A 27405-nucleotide genomic window follows, 5' to 3' on the forward strand; every position below is an offset into this window, starting at 1 on the left:
ATACTATCTCATCTTTACAGTTGATTTTTTAAACAAAATTTGGACACAAAGCAAAAAAAAACAAAAAACATCTGAAGTGAGGAGCCTGGGTTTAATATTTAATATGTAGACATACATTACACAGCTCTATACATTAGTGACGCTTGACAATAAACAAACTGTGTACAATAACTAATGTGGCGCATACATTTTTTTGTGCGTTGCTTTATTGTGCGCTTGGTTCATTTACACAATATATGTACACATAAATTAATATGCAGTATTTTTCAACAGACTATACACTTCGGAGACACTTGAGGCTTTTCAACACAATATTTCAAATCTATTATCCTGTTCTCTTGCTGGAGTTACACAACTGAGTGTAGAACAGGGGTGTCCAAATTTGCACGTTTTAAATATACTATTTTTTTTTAAAAACATTAAAAAGTGGAATAAAAGATCAAACAGGTGAAATGTAGTAAGAAAAAAGTTGCAATGTTGACTCAAATAACACAAAGCTGCCACGCCTGCTGTTTTTTTCTGTAAAACGGTCAGTGCTCCAAAAATAATAATGAATCAAAATCAATGTTATTCAAGTTCAATACTTCTCATCAATAATTCCACTTTTGAAATATTTTTGGGGGAAATATTGCATACTTTGTGTGGTTACCATACAAGAAACAAAGTTCTCTGTCAAAAAGGGCATAAAACCAAAAAATAATAAAAACTTATAATCAACGGATAGATCCGAAGTTGACCTGAAAACATGAGCTTTGAAAGTAAAAATAAACAAATTAAAACATTTGGATGACTTATTTATGATTAGGATTTTTATAAACTGACATTCCTTAAAAATAATGAATTAAAATCCATGGTGTTGTGAATTATTGAGCCATTTAAGGCTCCAATTACTTATTATTTAGGGGGAAATATTGATTGATTTTAAATATAAAATCAGGGCTTTGACAAAAAGGGCATACAGCTATTTTTTTTAAAAAGCAACTTTATATTGACAGATTTTAAATAGATTTCAAGCGTTGAATAAAAAAAAAAAATAAATGACTTATTTTTTTAAATGAAAAATATGAAAATGGCCGCCGAATGCTTCGATTTTTTGATGTGCTGTCCTCAGTGGGAAAGGTTTGGACACCCGTGGTGTACAAACCCCAAAACCAGTGAAGTTGGCATGTTGTGTAAATAGTAAATAAAGACAAAATACAATGATTTGCAAATCCTTTTTAACTTATATTCAATTGAATAGACCGCAAAGACAAGATATTTAACGTTCGAACTGGTAAACTTTATTTTTTGCAAATATTAGCTCATTTGGAATTTGATGCCTGCAACAGGTTTCAAAAAAGCTGGCACAAGTGGCAAAAAAGACTGAGAAAGTTGAGGAATGCTCATCATACACTTATTTGGAACATCCCACAGGTGAACAGGCTAATTGGGAACAGGTGGGTGCCATGATTGGGTATAAAAGCAGCTTCCATGAAATGCTCTGTCATTCACAAACAAGGATGGGGCGAGGGTCACCACAAATGCGTGAGCAAATTGTCCAAAAGTGTAAGAACATAAATTTATGGATTTCACCATCTACGGTCCGTAATACCATCAAAAGTTTCTGAGAATCTGGAGAAATCACTCCATGTAAGCAGAAAGGCCCGTGACCTTTGATCCCCTAGGCGGTAATGCATCAAAAAGCGACATCAGTGTGTAAAGGATATCACCACATAGGCTCTGGAACACTTCAGAAAACCACTGTCAGTAACTACATCTGTAGGTGCAAGTTAAAACTCTACTATGCAAAGCAAAGGCCATTTATCAACAACACCCAGAAACGCTGCTGGCTTCGCTGGGCCTGAGTTCATCTAAGATGGACTGATGCAAAGTGGAAAAGCGTTCTGTGGTCTGACGAGATCACATTTCAAATTGTTTTTGGAAACTGTGGACGTTGTGTCCTCCTGACCAAAGAGGAAAAGAGCCATCTGTTATAGGCGCAAAGTTCAAAAGCCAGCATCTGTGATGGTATGGGGATGTATTAGTGCCCAAGGCATGGGTAACTTACACATCTGTGAAGGCACCATTAATGCTGAAAGGTACATACAGGTTTAGGAGTAACATATGTTCCCATCCAAGCAACGTCTTTTTCATGGACGCCCCTGCTTATTTCAACACATTCTGCACGTGTTACAACAGTGTGGCTTCATAGTAATAGAGTGCGGGTACTAGACTGGCCTGCCTGTAGTCCAGACCTGTCTCCCATTGAACATGTATGGCGCAATATAAAGCGTAAAATACCACAACTGAGACCTCGGACTGTTGAACAACTTAAGCTGTACATCAAGCAAGAATGGGAAAGAATTCCACCTGAAAAGCTTTAAAAATTGGTCTCCTCAGTTCCCAAACGTTTACTGAGTGTTGTTAAAAGGAAAGGCCATGTAACACAGTGGTAAAAATGCCCGTGTGGCAACTTTTTTGTTGCTGCCATTAAATTTTAAGTTAATGATTATTTGCAAAAAAAAAAAAAAAAACGTTTCTCAGTTGGAACATTAAATATCTTGTGTTTGCAGTCTATTCAATTGAATATAAGTTGAAAAGGATTTGCAAATCATTGTATTCTCTTTTTATTTACCATTTCTACAACGTGCCAACTTCACTGGTTTTGGGTTTTGTGGAAGAAGGAGAATAAATACACTCTGCCAGGTCCTTGTGAGCATGAAATGGCAAAGTAACACAAAGGTGAAGAGTGAAAGTGTGCGTGTCGTCTGAGCGGTCCAAAGACAGGCGGGGGTTCTTCTTCAGTTCCAACTTCTCCAGCCTGTGGAGTCTTTGTTGCTTTAGGACGGCTCAAATGCTGAAGCTCTCCCCGCAGCCGCACGTGCCCTTGATGTTGGGATTGTTGAAGACAAACTCGCTGGAGAGCTTGGACTCCACATAGTCCATCTCTGTCCCCAGAAGAGTCAGCTGGGCTTTCTTCGCGATGAACACTCGCACACCTGACACAGCGGACCAGGAGCCCCGTAAATAATCAAACATGCTTTTGTTTAGGGATGTTTCCATCATGCTTTTATGCTGCCCATTCCGATACGGACCATCCATGAGTGAGATTGGCCGATACCAGTCCCAAGTGTTAACTGTCACTTGACAGTGGAACAATGTCAACACAATATTTAAACTACTTCCTTATTTTCCTTCATGACATACAACAGTTTGATGAAAACAACACAATAAATATATATAAAAGTAACAACTACTCATTTAAATCCTTTCTTTTGGCCCTCAAAGTCCTCCTGTGTCCAAGGAATTATTCTGAGTTTGTAAACATGACCAAAAACAACAAAAAAAGATTTTGAAAAAATGAACATATCGATTGAATCACTCTAGTATCGATAACATGGTGATACTACCCTTGGTGTCGAAACCACCAACTTATGGATGGATCCACCCTCCAGTCTTCATTGGCTCCCACTCAAATGAAAACGAGAGTTTAGGATTTTAGTCCATGGTGGGGCCCTTCAGTACATCACTGACTTGTTATGTCCCTACACTTCAGGGCGCAGCCTCCGGTTTTCAGGCCAGGGTCCCCTAAAGATCCCAAAAACCCATTTTAAAACCTGTGGCATTTTGGGCTATAGCTCTCAGACTCTGGAACAACTTGCACTAGTCCCTCAGTGAGCTTGACTGTGTTGATTCTTTTAAGAAACATTTGAAAACTTATCTTTTTAGTAAAGCTTTTAGTTAATACACCTTTTAACTATCATTTTAATCCACTTTTTATGATGTTGCCCCTGTTGTTTTAGTGGAATTGTTGTTTTAAATCACCTATGTTTTGTGATTTTATCTGTGAAAAAGCACTTTTAAATCAATTATTTAATTATTATTGAATACATTTTTTATTATTATTTACTATAAGCATGCCTGCACCTGGCTAGCTCACTCGGTGTGTAACATGTTTAGTCTCGTCATGCAGTGATAATGGTACTTGAGATACTAAGAAATGCAACTTATTTGCCGTAATAGAGGTGGTTATTACCCTAAATTCCTGACTATAAGCGGCTACTTTTTTTCCTACGCTTTGAAACCTGTGGCTTGTACAACGGTGAAGCCAATTTATGGATTTTTCTTCGCTGACGGCCATAATGCAAATAGTTTTCATATTAAACACACACACTGAAATGGTGTGTTATCGTTTGTGCTATGACGCCATCCTTTGAACGAGTTTGCTCAATGCCTACATTCCTGCTGCTTAAAACTTTGAACCGGAACTACAAGTGACATCTTCCAATCGCCCATAGCGTTTCTACTAGTATGGATTCTTCATTCATCATTCCAGGCAACGTTTGTAAGTTTTTCATGATAACAAACAATTCTTACTTACTAAACCGTCCCATGTGTGATGTCTGTAGGAGTGTTTTCATGCATAATTGTACGTGCTATTGTAATGTATTGAAGCTAGCGTCGTTAGCACTAGGTAATATGCTAACATGTTTACGAGTGTCTGTGTTAGTATTATTAACTTACAATGACATTCTGTTTGTGTTGTTTCAGTTTTGTAAATCCACCAAAACGTCACTGTGGACTTATTGAGTCTATTTAGCTGATTGGAGAGTTAGCTTCCGCAGCTAGTGGGTCCAGGACGATGACTTCTGTTTTGTTTAATCTGCCGTTTTACTGCCACCGTTTGGAAACAATTAAGGTATGTAAATAAACATTAATAAAATCTTTCTGTGTAAATAACTCATTTCACAATGTTTATATCTGCGGCTCACAAACTACTAACATTTATATACTATAGTCCAGAAAATATGGTATTAACTTAAGGGAGTGGCTCCACACTGTGTGTGGAAACACACAATTAGCCGCGAGCCAGCCGGGGAAAAACAATAAATACAGTGTTGGCCGGAAGGGATCAACCTTTGTGAGACACTTATTGACAATAATCACATACTTTTTCAGTAAAATTGTCACATATTGATCGGTAGCAGATCGATCAATAATTCGTCAAACTACTGAAATGTGTGCCTTGCCATCCGTTGTAAGCAGAGGCTTCACTTTACCCTCACTCAAGTCAGGAGTGAGACGGACCACTAAGTGTCACCACAAAACTAACTACCACTCCACTTCAATTTAAAGACGACATAAGTCAGTCACAAGTGTTTTTCATACTGAGTAATTTAACTTGATAAAACCTATTTTTAACATTCCACACTATAAAATAATAAAAGTATGTATTATGATTCGTGCTACAATCATATCAATTTATTATCAATATCGGCCAATAATCAAGGCTCCAGCATTGGTATTATATGGGAAGTAAAACATTTGTGTTGTCACCCACCTGCTAGAAACTGACCACAACATTGGAGTAGGGTTGTCCCGATACCAACATTTTAGTACCGATACCAAAATGTATTTCGATACTTTTCTAAACAGAGGGAACCACAAAAATGTCATTATTGGTTTTATTTTAACAAAGCATCTTAGGTTACATTAAACATATGTTTCTTATTGCAATCGAAGAACAATTCTGTCCTTAAATAAAATAGTGAACATACTAGACAACTTGTCTTTTAGTAGTAAGTAAGCAAACAAAGGCTCCTAATTAGTCTGCTGACGTATGCAGTAACATATTGTGTCATGTATCATTCTATTAGTTTGTCAACATTATAAAGGACAAGCTATAAAAATTGATTATTAATCCACTTGTTCATTTATTGTTAATATCTGCTTATTTTCTGTTTTAACATGTTCTATCTACACTTCTGTTAAAATGTAATAATCACTTATTCTTCTGTTGTTTGATACTTTACATTAGTTTTGGATGATACCACAAATTTAGGTATCGATCCGATACCAAGTAGTTACAGGATCATACATTGGTCATATTCAAAGTCCTCATGTGTCCAGGAACGTATTTCTTCACTTTATAAACATAATATGAATTTTAAAAAAAGGAAAAAAGATTTTGTGACAATAAAAAATATAGATGTAATCATAGTAGTATCGACTAGATAGTACTTAGTATCATTACAGTGGATGTCAGGTGTAGATCCACCCATGGCATTTGTTTACATTCAGGGGTGCTAGCTTGCTGTTAGCGGTGAGCTATTGTATCCTCCTAGGGTGTGTAGTGAAGCATGTTTAGCTATTTCCCGTCCTGCAGGGATGATACTTGTAAGAAACGTACTTTATTTGTCGCCATGGAGGCCAGGATTAGTTTGAGTTTGAGTTTATTTCGAACATGTAAGCATACAACATCATACATCACAATTTCCAGTTTCTTTTCAACATGTTCGAAAAGGAGTAGGAAGAAGCAGAGCTTATTTAATCCTACCCCTTTTCTTTACATAACAGTTGCAAAACTTTTTGTTCACTTCCTGTTCACAATTTTTTCACAATAAACTCCATAAGTAATCACAATAAAAATAAATAAATAATAGTAAGAATTTAATAATAATAATTGGTGAAGTAAGTCATATTTCATATGATGAGATAAAAAAGATTACTTTAAGAATGAATGAATGGATGGATGAAATAAATTGAGAATGTTTGTCATGGTTCTTCTTCTTTGTACTTTGTAAACACTTTAAGTTTGAAGAGTTTCTTGAAGTGTATCATATTAGTACATTGTTAAATTCCATAATTTAATTCCACATACTGATATACTGAAGGTCTTAAGTGTTGTACGTGCAAACAAATGTTTTAAATTACGTTTTTCTCTAAGATTATATTTCTCCTCTTTTTTTGAGAATAATTGTTGTATATTCTTGGGTAGTAGGTTATAGTTTGCTTTGTGCATAATTTTAGCTGTTTGCAAATTCACTATGTCGTGGAATTTCAGTATTTTTGATTCAATAAATAAAGGGTTTGTATGTTCTCTATATCCAACATTATGTATTATTCTAACTGATCTTTTTTGTAACACCGTTAATGAATGAAGTGTACTTTTGTAATTATTTCCCCATATTTCTACACAGTAGCTCAGATATGGTAACACTAGTGAGCAGTAGAGAATATGAAGGGATTTTTGGTCTAGAACATGTTTTGCTTTATTCATTATTGACGTGTTTCTTGCAACTTTATGTTGTATATTTTTTACGTGAGATTTCCAGTTCAATTTATCATCAATCATTATACCTAGAAATTTGGTTTTGTTTACTCTTTCAATTTCTATTCCGTCTATTTGTATTTGTGTTTGACTTTCTCTTCTACTGTTACCAAATAGCATTATTTTAGTTTTACTAAGATTCAACGATAGTCTGTTATTGTCAAACCATCTTTTTAATTTGTTAATTTCTTCTGTTATTATTTGTATTATCTCCTGTGTGTTCTCTCCTGAACAAAACGCTGTTGTATCATCCGCAAATAATACTAACTTTAAATCTTTTGTAACTTTACAAATGTCATTTATATAGAGATTGAATAATTTAGGTCCTAGTATTGATCCCTGAGGTACACCACAGGATATATTTAGCGTTGTAGACGTGTGTTCGCCTAGCTTCACGTATTGTTTCCTGTTCGTTAGATAACTTCTTATCCAGTTTAAGACTAACCCTCTGATGCCATATCGTTCTAGTTTTTTGATTAAAATATTGTGATTAATTGTGTCAAATGCTTTAGTTAGATCCATAAAAACCGCTGCCGCACATTTTTTACTATCTATTGCATTGGTAATTTCTTCTGTAATTTCAATTAAAGCCATTGAAGTTGAAACATTAGCTCTATATCCATATTGGTTCTCTTCGAGTATTCTATTTTTATTTATGAAACTTTCTAATCTGTTATTGAACAGTTTTTCAATGATTTTAGAAAATTGTGGAAGTAGAGAAACAGGTCTATAATTTGTAAATTGATGTTTGTCTCCAGTCTTATAAATTGGTGCAACTTTAGCTATTTTCATTTTGTTTGGAAATGTACCTGTTTGAAATGATAGGTTACCAATATACATTAATGGTCCTGAGATCTCTTCAATAACCTTTTTTATCGTTTCCATATCAATTCCGTTACAATCAGTTGAAGTCTTAGATTTACATTTTTTTCACAATTGTAACTATTTCCTCCTGTGTCACATTACTGAGGAACATGGAGTTGGGATTTCGCTCTATGGTATCATTATAGTCCTCAATTAGAAGTAGCTACAACACTGTCGACTGCTGATGGATGTTAGCTGCTAGCTAGCTAGCCATGTCTTAAAGCACATCTTCCTGAAGGCGTTTCAGTGTTATAACTTCACCTTTAACTTTAGTTTTTAGGCCAAAATGCGTCCATTCTCCCTTTTCTGTCTACACACTGTGTCTGCTTGTAAGTACTCCCTGTGTGTGCGCTGTCAAACATGATCCTCTGCTCGTAAAACTAGCAATGACGTGGTGACGCGCTGTCATGCTCGTTAAAAAAAAAGGGAAAAAATGGGGAAGCAGTACTTTTCAAACAGAGTATACTACCGTTTTTGATTCATTAGTATCGCGATACTATACTAGCACCGGTATACGTACAACCCTACATTAAAGTGTTCTCATTAGAACCACCTAAGACATGCGCTGAAAGACGGTCCAAAACCCTTTGAGCAGCGCAAGAACAAGCAGTAACTTGACCTTTGACCCACATATACAAGAAGGCAGCTCACCATCTTGCAGCACTTCTTCATCAGATTTGTCTTTCTGCTTGGTGTAGTCAAGCGTGTACGTCAGCCCGTTGCAGCCACGCGTTCTCACGCCAACCTTTAGACCCATCTGACAAGAAACACATAATTTTCTTTAGTCATTTAAAATTAAATTCTGCACTCCAATGTAAAAAAAAAATAAATCCCAATACAAAAAAACACATTGATGCACATTTCGGCCAATCAGAAGCCTGCATGTCTAACTGATTGCCTCAGTTCATCAACACAGTGAGATATTACATTTACACAGTAAATTATGTTTACAATCATTGGGCCTGGGAGACAACTTGAATGTTTTTTTGACTTAATTATTTTAATCACGGTTGTGCATTTTACAACTGGATGAAATGTCAAAAAAAACCAAAAAACACCAATAACCTAATTACAGGCTTTCTGTTATATAATCTTTAATTTTCTTATGACACACGTTAGAATGCTTCTATTTTACCCGCCCTTACGTAAATGCAGAAAAAACTCAGTTTTTCAAGGATAAAACTATACGTTTTATGGAACAAAGAGCCCAAACGCACACAAAAAGTGTTTCAAACATTATTACATCTGTATTCTTTTTAGGGCTGGGCGATATATATCGATATACTCGATATATAGCGGGTTTGTCTCTGTGCGATATAGAAAATGACTATATCGTGATATTCGAGTATACGTTCTCACACAGTTGCTTTTAGCTGCGGGCATTAAACTGCATGCGTTTCCCACTCTTTCTTGTCTCTCCTTCTCACAGAGACTTAAAACAAGCGCACCTTCTTACACACTTCACGTGTGCAACGTCACACGCTCCCGCAGAGCAGAGAGGTAGCGACATGGTAACATTAGCTGTGATGCTAACGGAGTGGTGCGAGTGGTAATATGAGAGAGAGAAGGTGCGAATCTGGTAACAAATGGAGGAAGAATTAATTCCTAAGAAAAACAGCACAGGGTCCATCGTCTGGCGGTGGTTTTGCTTCAAGCAGGGATATGTCGAACAATTATGCGGCAAAAGCGTTGCTACTACAAGTAGCACCACTGCTAATTTGTAGCATCATTTGAAAAGTCACCTGCTAGAGAATGAAGAGTGCTTCAAACTCTGCATGTCAACATCTCCGTTTGGTGTCACACCCACAAAATGCCCAAGAAACCATTTCCACATCAACACCGTATGACATATATGATTTAATATGCAGGTCATTTTTATGTGACACTTATTGAAATATCTTGTGTGACATCATACACAAAAGTGCACTTTATTTGTTTTTAACTATTGTAGTGGCGTTTTGTACAAAAAGTACACTTTAATTTATTGTTGTTTTCACTTGCACCTGGCTCGCTGACAACAAGCTATCCATACACTTGGGTAAAACGGAATCCATCCTGTTTGGGTCCCACATCAACCTTAAGAAAGTCAATGACTTCACCATAAAAGTAGGTGACATTGTTATCACCAGGAAAGATGAGGTCACCTACCTAGGTTCCATTCTAGAGGCTAATCTTTCCTGTGATAAAATGGCAACCAAGGTAATCAAAAAGGTCAACCAATGAACGAGATTTCTCTATAGAATCTCCTCTCTGGTCAACAAAAGCACCATGAGGATTCTGGCGGGAACTCTCGTTCAACCCTTTTTCGATTACGCATGCACCTCCTGGTACCCTAGCACTTCCAAAACCCTCAAATCTAAACTCCAAACATCCCAGAACAAGCTAGTCAGATTACTTGTAGACCTCCACCCCAGATCCCACCTCACTCTTACTCACTTCTCCAAAGTGGGCTGGCTCAGGGTGGAGGACAGAGTAAAACAACTTGCACTGAGCCTAGTCTATAAAATCCGCTACACCTCCCTGATACCGAAGTACATGTCAAACTATTTCCTTAACGTAAATGACTGCCATAACCACAACACCAGGGGGAGCTCCACTAACCACGTTAAACCCAGATTCCGATCTAACAAAGGTCTTAACTTCTCTTTCTATGCCACATCAATGTGGAATGCGCTCCCAACAGGTAAAAAAGAAAGACCCAAAAGCTCATAACCATAGGTGAGAATGGGAACGTAGATCGACGGGTAAATTGAGAGCTTTGTCTTCAGGCTCAGCTCCTTCTTCACCACAACGGATCGATACAGCGTCCGCATTACTGAAGACGCCGCACCGATCCGCCTGTCGATCTCACGATCCACTCTTCCCTTACTCGTGAACAAGACTCTGAGGTACTTGAACTCCTCCCCTTGGGGCAAGATCTCCTCCCCAACCCGGAGATGGCACTCAACCCTTTTCCGGGCGAGAACCATGGACTCGGACTTGAAGGTGCTGATTCCCATCCCAGTCGCTTCACACTCGGTGAGAGCTGAAGATCTTGGCCAGATGAAGCCATCAGGACCACATCATCTGCAAATAGCAGAGACCTAATCCTGCAGCCACCGGTTTATATATAGAAAATATTTTTTATAAGTTTTCAAGTTTTAAAAAGAAGTTTAGTAGGTGCGGCTAATATACCGGTGTGTGCTATAGTCCAGAAAATACGGTACATTTACTTAAGTAACTGTTTGGATAATTGTACTTGTCAGAGTAGTTTTAACCTCAGGCCGCAGTTAAGGTTGCACCCAATCTCACCATAAAAACACACAAATAGGGGTCAACAAAACCCTGCTTCTTCATGAAAATAGTCAACTACTATTACTATTAACTGTTACTCATACTCACATATTCTGGTTTTTGCTGCAACAGCAACCTGATCTTGTTCACGGCTGATGGCGTCTGGAATAAAATCACAACAATAAGGTATTCTTACAAACCCGCTATTATTAATGTACAACAATAGAGCAGAAATACAAAACCCAAAACCAGTTGGTATGTTGTGTAAATCGTAAATAAAACAGAATACAATGATTTGCAAATCCTTTTCAACTTATATTCAATTGAATAGACTGCAAAGACAAGATATTTAATGTTCGAACTGAGAAACGTAATTTTTTTTTTGCAAATAATCATTAACTTAGAATTTAATGGCAGCAACACATTGCAAAAAAGTTGTCACAGCGGCATTTTTACCACTGTGTTACATGGCCTTTCCTTTTAACAACACTCAGTAAACGTTTGGGAACTGAGGAGACACATTCTTGAAGCTTTTCAGGTGGAATTATTTCCCATTCTTGCTTGATGTACGCTTAAGTTCTTCAACAGTCTGGGGTCTCCGTTGTGGTATTTTAGGCTTCATATTGCACCACACATTTTCAATGGGCGACAGGTCTGGACTACAGGCAGGCCAGTCTAGTAACCGCACTCTTTTACTATGAAGCCACGTTGATGTAACACGTGGCTTAGCATTGTCTTGCTGAAATAAGCAGGGGCCATAATAAAGTTTCTTGGACGGCAACATATGTTGCTCCAAAACCTGTATGTACCTTTCAGCATTAATGGTGCCTTGACAAATGTGTAAGTTACCCACGCCTTGGGCACTAATACACCCTCATACCACCACAGATGCTGGCTTTTGAACTTTGTGCCAATCCGGATGGTTCTTTTCCTCTTTGTTCCGGAGGACACAACATCCACAGTTTACAAAAACATTTTGAAATGTGGACTCGTCAGACCACAGAACTCTTTTGCGGGCGGTATAGCTCGGTTGGTAGAGCAGCCGTGCCAGCAACTTCAGGGTTGCAGGTTCGATCCCCGCTTCCGCCATCCTCGTCACTGCTGTTGTGTCCTTGGGCAAGACACTTTACCCACCTGCTCCCAGTGCCACCCACACTGGTTTAAAAATGTAACTTAGATATTGGGTCTCACAATGTAAAGCGCTTTGAGTCACTTGAGAAAAGCGCTATATAAATATAATTCACTTCACTTTTCCACTTTGCATCAGTCCATCTTAGATGAGCTCGGGCCCAGCGAAGCCGGCGACGTTTCTGGGTGTTGTTGATAAATGGCTTTCGCTTTGCATAGTAGAATTTTAACTTGCACTTACAGATGTAGCGACAAACTGTAGTTACTGACAGTGGTTTTCTGAAGTGTTCCTGAGCCCATGTGGTGATATCCTTTAGACTTAGACTTCCTTTTTAATGTCATTCAAATTTGAACTTTACAACACAGATAAGAACAAAATTTCGTTACATAAACTCATGGTAGTGCAGGATAAAAAAGCAATAAGGTGCATATATAAATAAATAAATATAAATAATATATAAATATATATATAAACTAAATAAATATATATAAATATATATAAATAAATAGATTACTGTACAGATAAATATATTGCACTTTTTCATATGCGTCCACGTTTATGGATGTATGTTATATTGTCTTTTTTCTTCCAGCGAGTTCATCCATTTTGGGGGGAGTTGAGGGGATAATTTAATTATGATGCGTTCAAGAGTCTTACGGCTTGAGGGAAGAAGCTGTTACAGAACCTGAAGGTTCTGCTTCGGAGGCTGCGGAACCTCTTTCTAGAGTCCAGCAGTGAAAACAGTCCTTGATGGGGGTGGGAGGATTATTTGCAGATTTTCTGAGCCCTGGTCAGGCAGCGGCTTTTTGCGATCTCCTGGATAGGAGGAAGAGGAGTCCTGATGATCTTTTCTGCCGTCCTCACCACTCTCTGGAGAGACTTCCAGTCTGAGGCATTGCAGGCTCCAGTCCAGACCAAGAGGCTGTTGGTCAGCAGGCTCTCTATAGTGCCTCTGTAGAATGTGGTGAGAATGGGGGGAGGGAGCTGTGCTCTTTTCATCCCACGCAAAAAGAGCATGCGCTGCTGAGCTCTTTTTACAAGACCTCCGGTGTGTAGGGACCAGGTTATATTGTCAGTTATCTGCACCCCCAGGAACTTGGTGCTGCTTACCATCTCCACTGCTGTGCCGTTGATGTAGAGTGGAGCGTGGCTGGACTGGTGCTTCCGGAAGTCAACGACGATCTCCTTGGTCTTGTTGACATTCAGGACCAGGTTGTTGGTTCTGCACTAGTCAACCAGATGTTTCACCTCCTCCCTGTAGTCCATGTCATTGTTGTCACGGATGAGGCCCACTACTGTTGTGTCGTCCGCATACTTCACAATGTGGTTGGTAGTGGACCTGGCGCAGCAGTCATGAGTCATCAACGTGAACAGCAGCGGACTCAGGACGCAGCCCTGGGGGGAGCCGGTGCTCAGGGAGATGGCACTGGAGGTGTTGTTGCCCACTCTCACAGATTGGGGTCTGTCTGTGAGGAAGTCAAGCAGCCAGTTGCATAGGGGGGTACTGAATCCAAGGGGGGCCAGTTTGCTCACCAAGTGCTGCGGGATGATGGTGTTGAATGCTGAGCTGAAGTCCAGGAACAACATCCGCATGTGTGTGTTTACACACTGATGTCTCTTTTTGATGCAGGACAGCCTGAGGGATCGAAGGTCCGTAATATCATCGCTTACGTGCAGTGATTTCTCCAGATTCTCTGAAACTTTTGATGATGGTGAAATCCCTAAATTCCTTGCAATAGCTGGTTGAGAAATTATATTCTTAAACTGTTGGACAATTTGCTCACGCATTTGTTCACAAAGTGGTGACCCTCGCCCAATCCTTGTTTGTGAATGACTGAGCATTTCATGGAAGCTGCTTTTATACCCAATCATGGCACCCACCTGTTCCCAATTAGCCTGTTCACCTGTGGGATGCTCCAAATAAGTGTTTGATGATTATTCCTCAACTTTCTCAGTCTTTTTTGCCACTTGTGCCAGCTTTTTTGAAACATGTTGCAGGCATCAAATTCCAAATGAGCTAATATTTGTAAAAAATAAAGTTCTCCAGTTGGAACATTACATATCTTGTCTTTGCAGTCTATTTAAATGAATATAAGTTGTATTGCAATTCATTGTATTCTGTTTTTATTTACCATTTACACAACGTGCCAACTTCACTGGTTGTAGAACCTTAGGAATAGAATGAGTTATACTTGTATAGCGCTTTTCTATCTTCAAGGTACTCAAAGCGCTTTGACACAATTTCCACCTTCACACACTGATGGCAGGAGCTGCCATGCAAGGCGCTAACCACGACCCATCAGGAGCAAGGGTGAAGTGGCTTGCTCAAGGACACAACGGCCGTGACTAGGTTGGTAGAAGCTGGGGATCGAACCAGGAACCCTCAGGTTGCTGGCACAGCCACTCTCCCAACCGTGCCACGCCCTCCCCAGAAATGACTTGAAACATTTGCATGCACATACAACACTTAAAATATGGAAGTATATGGAATTAAATTATGGAGAAGAAAAAGCCGCAAAAATTTATAAATATGAAGGCGGAAGCTAATATGGAGGTTGTTTTTCTGTAAATATATTTAACGTCTTCATCCATCCATCCATTTTGTACCGCTTGTCCCTTTTTGGGGTCGCGGGGGGTCACTGGAGCCTATCTCAGCTGCATTCGGGCGGAAGGCGGGGTACACCCTGGACAAGTCGCCACCTCATCACAGGGCCAACACAGATAGACAGACAACATTCACACACTAGGGACCATTTAGTTTTGTCAATCAACCTATCCCCAGGTGCATGTCTTTGGAGGTGGGAGGAAGCCGGAGTACCCGTAGGGAACCCACGCAGTCACGGTGAGAACATGCAAACTCCACACAGAAAGATCCCGAACTCGGGATTGAACTCAGAACTACTCAGGACCTTCGTATTGTGAGGCAGATGCACTAACCCCTCTTCCACCGTGCCGTCATCTTAATTTATGAAATTGATTATTAGCTCTTTTTTTTTACAAAACATATCAAATTGTTCAGTACAGTACATCAGTATTGGACACCTCTGCATTGACCAATTACTAACGTATTAAACTATTTGGCATATGTTCCTCGTGAGAGCGCAAAAATGCCATTTGAAAATGTTTGTGGTGCTTCATCTATTATCTTGCTTACTGCATCACACGTGCAAGACTCCACCCAGAGCTACTGTTGACAACGCTTTAAGAATGATACAGTCCGTTTTAGTTTTTAACCTTGACTTTAAAGTCGTAACATGGTTGCATGAGAGTTACGTCAACAACGTAGTGGTCATGTGCAAACTATCACAAAATACCTTAGTGACTTGCACTATTACTGCTGTGTAACACGTACTGAATTCTCAGTTAGCTAAAAGATAGAACACAAGTTGTAGGTTAAGTCCAGTTAAATCGTGTAATGACGCGGAAAAGTGAGAGTTTGACAGGATTTAAATTCACTTAGCTAATTAGCGACTCGTCCTCTGCTGATGATGACGTAACGAATAACAGATTCTTAAGTAACGCAGCCTAGTGTTAGCCTAACGTAAATATGTTATTTAAATAAGTGTCACCGAAACGTAAATACATGTTATTTAAATAAGAGTTACGTAAAAGTGAGAAGATAACATGGCAGTTCTTTACGTCACAGGTGCTAGCTTAACTTTCACCCAAAGCTACGAAACGGCGACACAGCTTCACGTTTCGCATAAATGAAAGCAGGCCGGGCAGCGAACTAATTAGTAATAACTAAATAATAATGACTTACCAAAGTGAGAGCTGCTCTTGTTGGAATCATCTTCCTTTTACTGACCGCTCGGACGGTCGCTCGAACCATGGAGGCAGACATTTTGGGTTCAGGCTAACATCACAACAATGTATCGCGCATGCGTGTTAAAATTGTTAGCTTGTCCTCTGTATGGGTTTAACTGACTGCGCATGCGTGTTCAAATTGCTGGCAGGTCCTGTGTTCCATGGGTTTAGTCGTTAAACAGCTACGTATATAACTCTTGAAAACCACGAATGTTTCTTTTTTACAATGAAACAATCCAAATTGAAGGTTAAAATTCGTCATATTACTGTTGCAAAAATAGCCTCGTCATAAAAGGTAGCTAGTATTTCAACCAATGGGAGCTGGACGAAGTCACGTGACTATGGGGCAGCGTGTTACCTATATTTCTGGGGCCGTACTTATCAAGCTTTTCAGAATTACTCCTAAGAAGTCTGCTAAGAGTTGACTTAAGAGTAAATAAATTCTTCGCTGAAAGCTGCACTTAAAAGTTAGTTATCAAGCGTCTTACTCACACTTTCAGCGAAGTGTAGGACTGAATCTTAAGTGTCACACTCAGAGCTGAATTACGACATTACTATGTGCCGTAAATGGAATTTTAGGTGACGTCATTTCTGTGTCCATAGAAATGACCAATCACGGAAGGGAATCCGTTGTCTAAGAACAAAGAAATATCTTGGAAATATTTAAGTGGACAATGGGAGTGTATATTTTGACAATAAACTACAAAATAATACAAAACAAACTAGTCCCCGCCGGCACTCATGCTACCGCTCCCTCTCTTCTGTCGCCCACACACTCACTGACGTCACTCACCTCACGGCCACACACATACGCTACTGTCATAACATTTTCTTTCCAATTCATTAATTAGGCAACTCATTTGAAACTGGTGTGGGTGGCTCTATATATACTAGCCCACTGCAGACACATGCAGAAATCAACATGGAATCGAAAAGTATTAAATCTGTGACAAAAATAATACCTGCTCTGTCTAAACGATACCGTTTGATCAGCTGCTCGTCATCAAACAAATCCAGAACATCGTTCCGCTCCCTGAATGTTCGCGCACGTCTCTCTCGCCTCAGTGGCATCCCCTAACCCAGTGTTTTTCAACCTTTTTTGAGCCAAGGCTCATTTTTTGCGTTGAAAAAATGCGGAGGCACACCACCAGCAGAAATCATTAAAAAACTAAACTCAGTTGACAGTAAAAAGTCGTTGTCGCAATTGTTGGATATGACTTTAAAGCATAACCAAGCATGCATCAATATAGCTCTTGTCTCAAAGTAGGTGTACTGTCACCGCCTGTCAAATCACGCCCTGACTTATTTGGAGTTTTTTGCTGTTTTCCTGTGTGTAGTGTTTTAGTTCTTGTCTTGCGCTCCTATTTTGGTGGCTTTTTCCCTTTTTTTTGTATTTTCCTGTAGCAGTTTCATGTCTTCCTTTGAGCGATATTTCCCGCATCTACTTTGTTTTAGCAATCAAGAATATTTAATTTGTTTTTATCCTTCTTTGTGGGGACATTGTTGATTGTCATGTCATGTTCGGATGTACTTTGTGTACGCCGTCTTTGCTCCACAGTAAGTCTTTGCTGTCGTCCAGCATTCGGTTTTTGTTTACTTTGTAGCCGGTTCAGTTTTAGTTTCGTTCTACATAGCCTTCCCTAACCTTCAATGCCTTTTCTTAGGGGCACTCACCTTTTCTTTATTTTTGGTTTAAGCATTAGACACAATTTTACCTGCACCCTGCCTCCCACTGTTTCCGACATCTACAAAGCAATTAGCTACCGGCTGCCACCTGCTGATATAGAAGAGTATTACACGGTTACTCTGCCGAGCTCTAGACAGCACCGACACTCAACAACAACACATCATTTGCAGACTATAATTACTGGTTTGCAGAGGTGGGTAGTAACGCGCTACATTTACTCCGTTACATCTACTTGAGTAACTTTTGGGATAAATTGTACTTCTAAGAGTAGTTTTAATGCAACATACTTTTACTTTTACTTGAGTATATTTATAGAGAAGAAACGCTACTTTTACTGCGCTCGATTTATCTACATTCAGCTCGCTACTGATTTTTATCGATCTGTTGATGCACGCTTTGTTTGTTTTGGTTTGTCAGACAGACCTTCAAAGTAGAATCCATCGCATGGCTGCGTTTCACCAATCAAATGCAGCCACTGGTGACGTTTGACTCCGGTTCACCAATCAAACAGAGCCAGGCGGTCACATGATTAGCAAGCTTAAGCTTAAATGAACTCAACGTCAAATTTGAGGAAGCACATAAGTAATGTTAGTAGATATTTTGGCTGTCACCGTAGGCTGATGTTAGCTTCCCTGCTATGAATCACTGTCAAATGTACATCGTGTGGGGACATTTATTAACGCACTGCAGCCTCGTAGACACACACACGCACGCACAGTCGCGCACACACACACACACACGCATGCATAGAAACCCCAATCAGTGTGTTCCCAGGTGCAGCCCACACCTATCAGTTTATTGTTTGCGTAAAGGCTAACTTGTTATTTTCCTTTGTAATCTCTGCCTACTGAGTCTATAGTGCTGTTAAGTTATTGTGGCTCAATTTGCCTTAATTTGTTTTATGTTAATGTATTATTATTTAATATATATTATTGTTTTAGTTGCTTAAGAGACATTCTTGGCTCTGAATTTGCTCATTGCTATTTTTATGTTTTTGTGCATTATTTGTTGCCGTCATCATTAAACGAACAGGTTACTCAGCAGTTACTCAGTACTTGAGTAGTTTTTTTCACAACATACTTTTTACTTTTACTCAAGTAAATATTTGGGTGGCTACTCCTTACTTTTACTTGAGTAATAAATCTCTAAAGTAACAGTACTCTTACTTGAGTACAATTTCTGGCTACTCTACCCACCTCTGCTGGTTTGCAAAAAATATTTTTAACCCAAATAGGTGAAATTAGCTCATCTCCCACGGCACACCAGACTGTATCTCACGGCACACTGGTGTGCCGCGGCACAGTGGTTGAAAAACACTGCCCTAACCACTTAAGACACCTCTGAAGGTCTCTTAAATATCGTGGAGAGTAGGAGTGATTCTTAGACTTAAGAACGTTGATAAAAAGCTTTTATTCTTAAGTTTGAGAGTAGGACTAAATTTCGCAAATTCTCAGGACTTAAGTGTAAAATGGCACTCTAAGAAGCTTGATAAGTACAGCCCCTGACATATAGACCCTCTGAGACAAGCGGTAGAATTGGATGGATGGATAGATACTATTGTCATGATCAAAGTTGACATAACTGAACTTATATTTAACTTCAAACGAGTTAACTGCCTTGCCGATAACTAGATATTGACTACTGTCAAGTTAAGTGGACCCCGACTTAAACAAGTTGAAAAACGTATTCGGGTGTTACCATTTAGTGGTCAATTGTACGGAATATGTACTTCACTGTGCAATCTACTAATAAAAGTTTCAATCAATCAACCGCTATTAGCTCAAGGAAAGGTATCGAGATGTCCCCATTTACTGTAGAAAAGATTACATTTGGCAGAGTTATGAAAGATAGCAATCAAATTCTCCCATTGGATTAATATTTTTAAATCATTAATAGTCTTGGAAATTAGTAAAAAAAAAAAAAAAGAAAAGAAAAAAAAAAGAAAACACCTGGAACTATTGTCTTTATTGGAAGAATTCAAGTTGTTTTAAAACACCACATCATTTTATTTGGCCCTCGAAAGCCTATAAATAATATGCATCAATAAAGCACTAACTTTTCTTACTAAATGTATTATTTCTTTCTCTTTTGGGAGAAAATAAAATATATGTACTCCATGTAATCGCAAATTATGTTAACATTATGTTAATATTGTCTAATTATGCAAAAATATATGATCAACCATTCAAACAATTTTTAAAACAGAAATAAATACTAATAATAATGATTTCAAAGCAAGTTATCTATCAAATTGTGCAATAAAAAATAGCAATAGACTTCATGGTAAAATTGTGACATTTACTGTGGTTTTTACAGCATATTTCTCTAAATGAAAACAACAGTACTTTTTTTTTTACTGTAATAAACTGTGGTGCCATTTTGGCATTTACAGTAATACACCGAGAAATCTACAGTTGTTGATTTGCGGTAAAAAAAAACTAAAAAAAAAAATCCGGCAGCTCAGGTGGCAAAATGTTACTGTTTTTTTTTATTTACAGTAAAAAAAAGAAATGTACATTATACAGTAACATTCTGGCAACTGAGCTGCCTTTTTTTAAACCATAAGAACAGCAGTGCTGTTTTTCATTTACAGTAATATACACTAAATTTTGAGGTGAAATTATTGCAATTTACCAATTTGTTTTTTTACATTTTAGTTAAAAAATATCTAATAAAATGCATAAAAAAATTGTGTAATAACAGTATTCACTGTTAGAAGCGGCCCTCTGGGGCCAAACATAACTGCGCTGTGGCCCTGAGTGAAAACAACTGACACCTCTGTTTTAAAGGAAGCCTATTTTTTTAATCTATTCTATTATTTGTATCGTCTTCAGCACGTTTTGTTTGTGTAAGGATGTTAATTGCTCAACCTGGTGGATAGTTGAACATATTGAAATTTGTTTGTAATTTGTGAATACATCTTGTTTGTATGTTCAATTGCTCATAAAAAATAATAATGCTTAGGAGTAGATAAGGTTGCCTGATCAAAATTATGCATTACATTTAAATTAGTTACATTTTCTAAACAGCACAAAAAATAAAGTAATCGTAACTTTTAGAAGCAATAAGATAAATATCACCAATATTTTCAGTGCATTCGTGCATTTGTAGATGTAAAGAAAAACAAACATTTAAAGGAACCACTGGAATTTGGTTTAATGACTAAAATGGATCCCAACGCCAAAGCCGGCGGGGCCACAGTTCATGAACAGCACACTGAACATCAACCTTTTGTGTCAGACACAAAACAGTAAGGCTGCTACCTTCCAAACAAAAATGTACAATTCATAGCCAACCATATTTTTTTATAAAATGTATCCTATCAAGACGGCATCAAAGCTAGATAGTCTATACGGAGTGAGGAGCAGGTTTAATTTCATTTCCTCACCAGACAATATGAATGGAGGGGAGCGGACCCTCACAGTGCAGCAACCCATTTATGGCTCCATTTCAACAAGGTGTCAAATAAATACATCTATAATTTCACCTTTTTATTTTAGGCAGTTTTGATTTTTCCCCCCCTCTACTTATCTAATATTGAATATGCTCAAAAAGCTTGCTCCAAAAAGGAGTGAGGGCCGTCTGACTAGACTTCAGTTACAGGCAAGACGGGGGTCAGTGTGAATGTCTATAAAACATGGTGGACCACAAGTCTCTTAAAATGAAACAATGATCCTAAAATATATACATCTACACTGTGGTGACTAACAAACACAGAGCGAAAGCTGCTAACGAGCAGCCTTTTTTTTGTCTTTTTTTTTTTTTTAAAGCAGAGCTGAAATGGGCTTGTAGATATATCAGTGCAAAGGACAAATTAAAAATTAAAATATAAAAAAAAAAACATCTTATGATCTGCCACTGAAATGACAACTAAAAAGGGGGAAAGGTCACGTGCCTGTTGACTTAAACTCTACGTTAACACAAATGTTGAATTCATGTCTAAGGACAGTCTAAAATGAAAGCAAGTCAACAGGAAATGCTTAAAAGGCCAGGAAAATCTGTTTGACTTACACCTGATTTAAAATAAATAGTACAAAAAAAAAAAAAAAGACATGGTGCATGCATAATGTCTTGCCTTGTTAAAAGGAAATATTTAAAAACTCCTCTGAGAAGGATAATGCTGAGAGTGGGGGGTAAGAGAAAATAAAATAATTTAAAAAAGGCCCTAGCTGGCTTCAAGTCAAGGCGTCTTGGCTTTGGCTTGGAAATGGGCTCCTGCCAGGCGGTGAGTCCCCGTCAGAAGACTGTCGGGGCTTGTGGACTTGAGTAAAAGAAGGTCTGGGTCACCTCTGCTCACCCACTGGGCTCTTCCTGGCACCTGGGCGACCCAAACTGCAGGAAGCTAAACTACCTGGAAGGGGAGGTAAGAAAAAGGTAAACATTGCTATCACTGACTGAAGGGAATTACACTTTTGAAACCCCAAAATATGACACCACGAACACCGGCTAGCATGTCGCCAATAGTGGTTTAAGAGACTCGATTTCATATATATATTTGTCACAATTTGTCTAAAAACTGTATCGCAACACAAATGTTTTATATTGGTCGATATCGATTATTGATATTTTTTATGATCTATGGAAGGAAACTAAGGACCAGGAGAAAAATGTATTTAATGTAAACATTTTTATTTCAAACGTAACTTTCCTCTGATTATAATCACTCAGCTTTCAAGGCAGAAAGGAAAGGAAATGTCAACGCAAACCAACAAATGTAAACAAAATTGTAAAATCACATTGAACACTTAAAAAACTCTTAAAATGTAGGTGCAAAAATAAGGAATATGTAAGAAATGATAAATAAAGTGTAACAAAATAGTGCAAAGTGTGAAAATGTAAACAGAGAAACATGGGAAGAACTATTTTCTGCAGGTTTAGTGCCAGAAAGTTAAGGCACACTACTAAAGCTTAACCTATTGTTACCATAACAATCTACAAGTACCAATGATTGTCACACACACACTAGGTGTGGCAAAATTATTCTCTGCATTTGACCCATCACCCTTGATCACCCCCTGGGAGGTGAGGGGAGTAATGGGTAGCATTGGTGGCCGCGCAGGCTTCTCTTTCTTCCCCACCTTTTTATCTGCTTTATTTTGTAATTCAAGTTTTTATTACATGTATGTATTGTAGCAATTATAACAACTGTATTGTTGATAATGAGGTAATTATTGTTATTATTCATTATCAATAGTATTATTTCTATTAGTATTTGTATTGCTCCACTTGAAGTGCAATAATGTTCTTTGTCATTTCTGTGTCATTACTATCCACTTCACTAACTGCTATTTTGTTATCATTTTTGGAATCATATTTGTACATATCCTATTTGCTGATGTTGTTCTGTTGTTGTCTCTCCGTCTTATCCCCACAATTTCCCCCCCGTCTTCCTTTTTTCTTCTTCTTTCTATCCCCTCCTAATCCTGCGCCCATCATTAAATAAATCCATTTAATAAAGTCAAATACAAATAAGGCAAAAAGAGAAGTATTCCACACGTCTCTTTTGTAAAGTAAATCTGTACAGCAGATATAGATAATCTACATCAACAATATTATTTGCCTGAGTGGCAAATAATATAAAATAAACACTTTGTACATTTCTCTTTACTAAGTTCATACTTGTTTTTCTCTCAAATTCTTCAGGGTCCCGGGAGAGGACGAAGGAAAGTTTTCCATCTTGGTATTTCCTGTCAGACAAGACGACAAAGTTGAAGAGATGCGCAATGAGGGGTACCGATGAGAAATGTTCCCATCAAAGTTTTATGCTGCCGATACAGATTCTCCATGGGGGAAATCAACACATACCAATCACATGTATTAATGAATGTACATGTTTCTATGTATTTATGGTGAGTGCTATTGACAGTGTAACAATAAACAAGACATTTAAATAAGTTATTTCTTCAATAGTTTGATCAAATCATAGTCAGTACACAATTACTAAACAACACTTCTAATACTAATTTAAATACTTTACTTTTTGCCCTTAAAGTCGTCCTGTGTCCAGGGAATTATTTCACGACTTAGTAAATATTAACAAAAACAAAAAATTTTGACCCAGTCATTCTAGTATCGATCATACACTGTAACTACCCTTGTTATCGACATCACCAAATGATGGATGGCTCTGCCCTCCTACGTGTCGTGTACTGTGACAATGCTGACACACCAACACATTGTCTTCTCTCTAACTCTTATTACCTTACTTGTTAATTTCATGTTAAAATCTGCTTACTTTCTGCTGTAACACTTCTTAAACTTTACTCAGCACATATTTCTTGGTGTTGCTCCAAGCTAGCTTAGCGGCTATTAAGGACCCGAAACACCCTACGACCCCGGCTTTATCACTGATGACGTGTGCAAGTAGCACCAAATAGGTTTATTCAAAACTAAAACTATTACAGCCTTATCCTGCCTTATCCTGTATGTGTAACATGCTCACATTTGAACGAATACGGTACCAATTCTCAGTACCTGGGAATCGATACCGGCACTCAACGGTACCAATTGAGGTGTAAACGGCTGGGGCAGATGCAAAGTGGTGTGGTGTGGATGTGAAGGGGTTTAAGTGGGGCCAGAGTCAAACCTGTTTAAAAAACCATTTAGTTTGTTGACCTTGTTTTAAGCATAACTCCAAACCATAGTGGCAACATGTCTAATAATGCCTTTATTAATGTATCTTTGTGAGTTTTACTAGAAACATGTGCCTTTGTAAGGTTTGCAAACACAAAAAATAGTTTTTTACTCAATATGACAGTAATGTTCTTAGAATTATTAGACATATTGCATGTTTGGTTTAGGAGTTATGCTTGAATACATTTTTTTTATTGCTTTTTACGCATTATATCATGATTCTAAGAACATAACTGTCATATTGAGTAAAAAACTAATTCTTCCACCTCTTCCATGACCTGAAATCTGTTTCAGGCTGGTCCACACTTCACTGGTGTTATTTTGCTCCAGTCGTAGTTCCATTTTTTGTTTGTTTGTAGTCCACCTCCTAATCTTATTTTTAAGATCCCGCTGGACTCTACTCAGCTCCTCGTTTCCTGAGGTGAAAGCCCTCTTCTCACCTTCAGCTCAGTGGTTACCCAGGGTTTATTGTTGGGAAAACACTGGTCCATCTTGGAGGGCCCAGTGTTTCCCACACAGAAGTTTATACATCCTGTGATGCACTCAGTCAAACTGTCCATGTCCTCTCCATGTGGGCTGCAGAGTACATCCCAGTCTGTGGTGTCAAACAGTTCCTCAACTGCTGAGATGCCTCCTCAGTCCACTTCACCACACTTCTCCTTTGTGGTGGCTGTTTTGTCACCACAGGGATGTAATGTGGCAGAAGATGAACAAGGTTGTGATCAGAGTGGTGGCTGTGTATGCGTACTTGACATTAGCGTACAGCATGTCCAAAGTTCTACTGTCCCTTGTCACTTCACATACAGGGTGGCATGAATAAAGTCACCAGAGATAAGGAGAAGGGCTTGTGGATGCTTTGATTTCAGCTGTGACACCGTCCGTCTCCTGTACGCACTCACATGTAAACAGTTATCACAATTACATGTGAAAACTCCCTGGAGATGTAATAAGGTGACCAGCGTTCCATTTTGGATTCTATCTTATTTTTTAAATGTTTAAGATTTAGATCTCTGCTTGTATAAAGGTTTGGTGTAATGTGTAGTCCTAGATGTATGATTTCTGCCTCTTTCCATTTAATTTTGGAGTTCTGAACTTGTGATTTCTTGCAGTGTTTATTAAGTGGTAATATGTCACATTTGTCCCAATTGATTTTATACCCTGATAAACAGCCATATTCAGTGATGACATTATTGATATAGTGAAGAGAGGAGTTAACATGTGACAGGTAGAGAATTATGTCGTCACAATACATCGATAGCTTATTATACTGAGAGCCAATTTTTATACCATGAATATTATTTTCACTTCTTATTTTTGCAGCTAAGGGTTCAATAACCAAATTAAATAATAATCCAGATGCAGGACATCCCTGTTTTACTCCTCTTTTTAAAGGAAAAGGTTCTGAAATATGATTATTGGTTTTGACTGATGCCATGGGCCTTGTATAAAGCATCTTAATCCATTGTATAACATTATCTCCAAATCCAAATTTACATAATGTGCAAAACATAAATGACCAGTTTATGCGGTCGAATGCCTTCTCCGCATCAACAGTACATACTGCTGTGGGTTCAGGGAGACTTCTAGCATAGTAAATAACATTAAACAATTTCCTTGTATTGTCTGAAGATTGTCGACCTTCCATAAAGCCAGTTTGGTCAGTATGAATTCATTTTCCTATTACATTTGATAATCGTGTGGCTAAGATTTTTGCCAAGATTCAAAAGGATTCTTAATTCATTCAATACATAGGATTTCAGCAGGATCTACCCCAGTCTGCTGACATGCAAGCAGAGTAGTAGATTTTTGTAAAAAAGTTTTATAATTGTAAAGGACAATGTTTTATCAACTGATTGCAATAATGTAAATTTGTTTTAACTATTAAATGAACCAAAAATATGACTTTGTGAAAATATTGCACACAGTGTGTTGTCAAGCTTATGAGATGCAATGCAAGTGTAAGCCACCGTGACACTATTGTTCTTTTATTTTTTATAAATGTCTAATGATAATGTCAGTGAGGGATTTTTAATCACTGCTATGTTGAAATTGTAACTAATATTGATACTGTTGTTGATAATATTCATTTTTGTTTCACTACTTTTGGTTTGTTCTGTGTCGTGTTTATGTCTCCTCTCAATTGCTCTGTTTATTGCAGTGCTGAGTGTTGCTGGGTCGGGTTTGGTTTTGGAATTGGATTGCATTGTTATGGTATTGCTGTGTATTGTTTTGTTGGATTAAATAAATTAATTTAAAAAAAAAAAATATATATATATATATATATATATATATATATATATATATATATATATATATATATATATATATATATATATATATATATATATATATATATATATATATATATATATATATATATATATATATATATAAATAAATAATAATAATAAAAAAAATAGATTTTTTAAAAATGAGAATCGATTCTGAATCGCACAACGTGAGAATCGCGATTCGAATTCGAATCGATTTTTTCCCACACCCCTAATATATATATATATATATATATATATATACACTACCGTTCAAAAGTTTGGGGTCACCCAAACAACTTTGTGGAATAGCCTTCATTTCTAAGAACAAGAATAGACTGTCGAGTTTCAGATGAAAGTTCTCTTTTTCTGGCCATTTTGAGCGTTTAATTGACCCCACAAATGTGATGCTCCAGAAACTCAATCTGCTAAACTGTTTTCAGATGTGTGAACATGATTGCACAAGGGTTTTCTAATCATCAATTAGCCTTCTGAGCCAATGAGCAAACACATTGTACCATTAGAACACTGGAGTGATAGTTTCTGGAAATGGGCCTCTATACACCTATGTAGATATTGCACCAAAAACCAGACATTTGCAGCTAGAATAGTCATTTACCACATTAGCAATGTATAGAGTGTATTTCTTTAA

The 27405-nt window shown here is 37.8% G+C and overlaps 2 protein-coding genes across 2 annotated transcripts in view; both read right to left on the reverse strand.

Annotated features, from left to right (window-relative positions):
* Nucleotides 1–177: 177 nt before the first annotated feature.
* On the reverse strand, nucleotides 178–16284 carry isca1 (iron-sulfur cluster assembly 1). The gene is made up of 4 exons (XM_062050756.1): nucleotides 16120–16284; nucleotides 11336–11389; nucleotides 8606–8711; nucleotides 178–2978 (listed from the first exon to the last, which is right to left on the reverse strand). The coding sequence occupies exons 1-4, from the start codon at nucleotides 16198–16200 to the stop codon at nucleotides 2830–2832; spliced, it is 390 nt and encodes a 129-aa protein (XP_061906740.1). The 5' UTR covers nucleotides 16201–16284; the 3' UTR covers nucleotides 178–2829.
* A 4696-nt stretch (nucleotides 16285–20980) lies between these two features.
* The window catches only part of tut7 (terminal uridylyl transferase 7), a 65963-nt gene continuing 59538 nt past the window's right edge, over nucleotides 20981–27405 (reverse strand). Inside the window, exons 27-28 of the mRNA XM_062050754.1 lie at nucleotides 23470–23537; nucleotides 20981–22201 (exon numbers count right to left, since the gene is read on the reverse strand). Of these exons, the coding sequence (XP_061906738.1) occupies nucleotides 22193–22201; nucleotides 23470–23537 (77 nt within the window). The 3' untranslated portion in view covers nucleotides 20981–22192. The remainder of the gene's footprint in view (nucleotides 22202–23469; nucleotides 23538–27405) is intronic.

The sequence above is a fragment of the Entelurus aequoreus genome, linkage group LG06, assembly GCF_033978785.1.
Source record: "Entelurus aequoreus isolate RoL-2023_Sb linkage group LG06, RoL_Eaeq_v1.1, whole genome shotgun sequence".
Taxonomy (NCBI): domain Eukaryota; kingdom Metazoa; phylum Chordata; class Actinopteri; order Syngnathiformes; family Syngnathidae; genus Entelurus; species Entelurus aequoreus.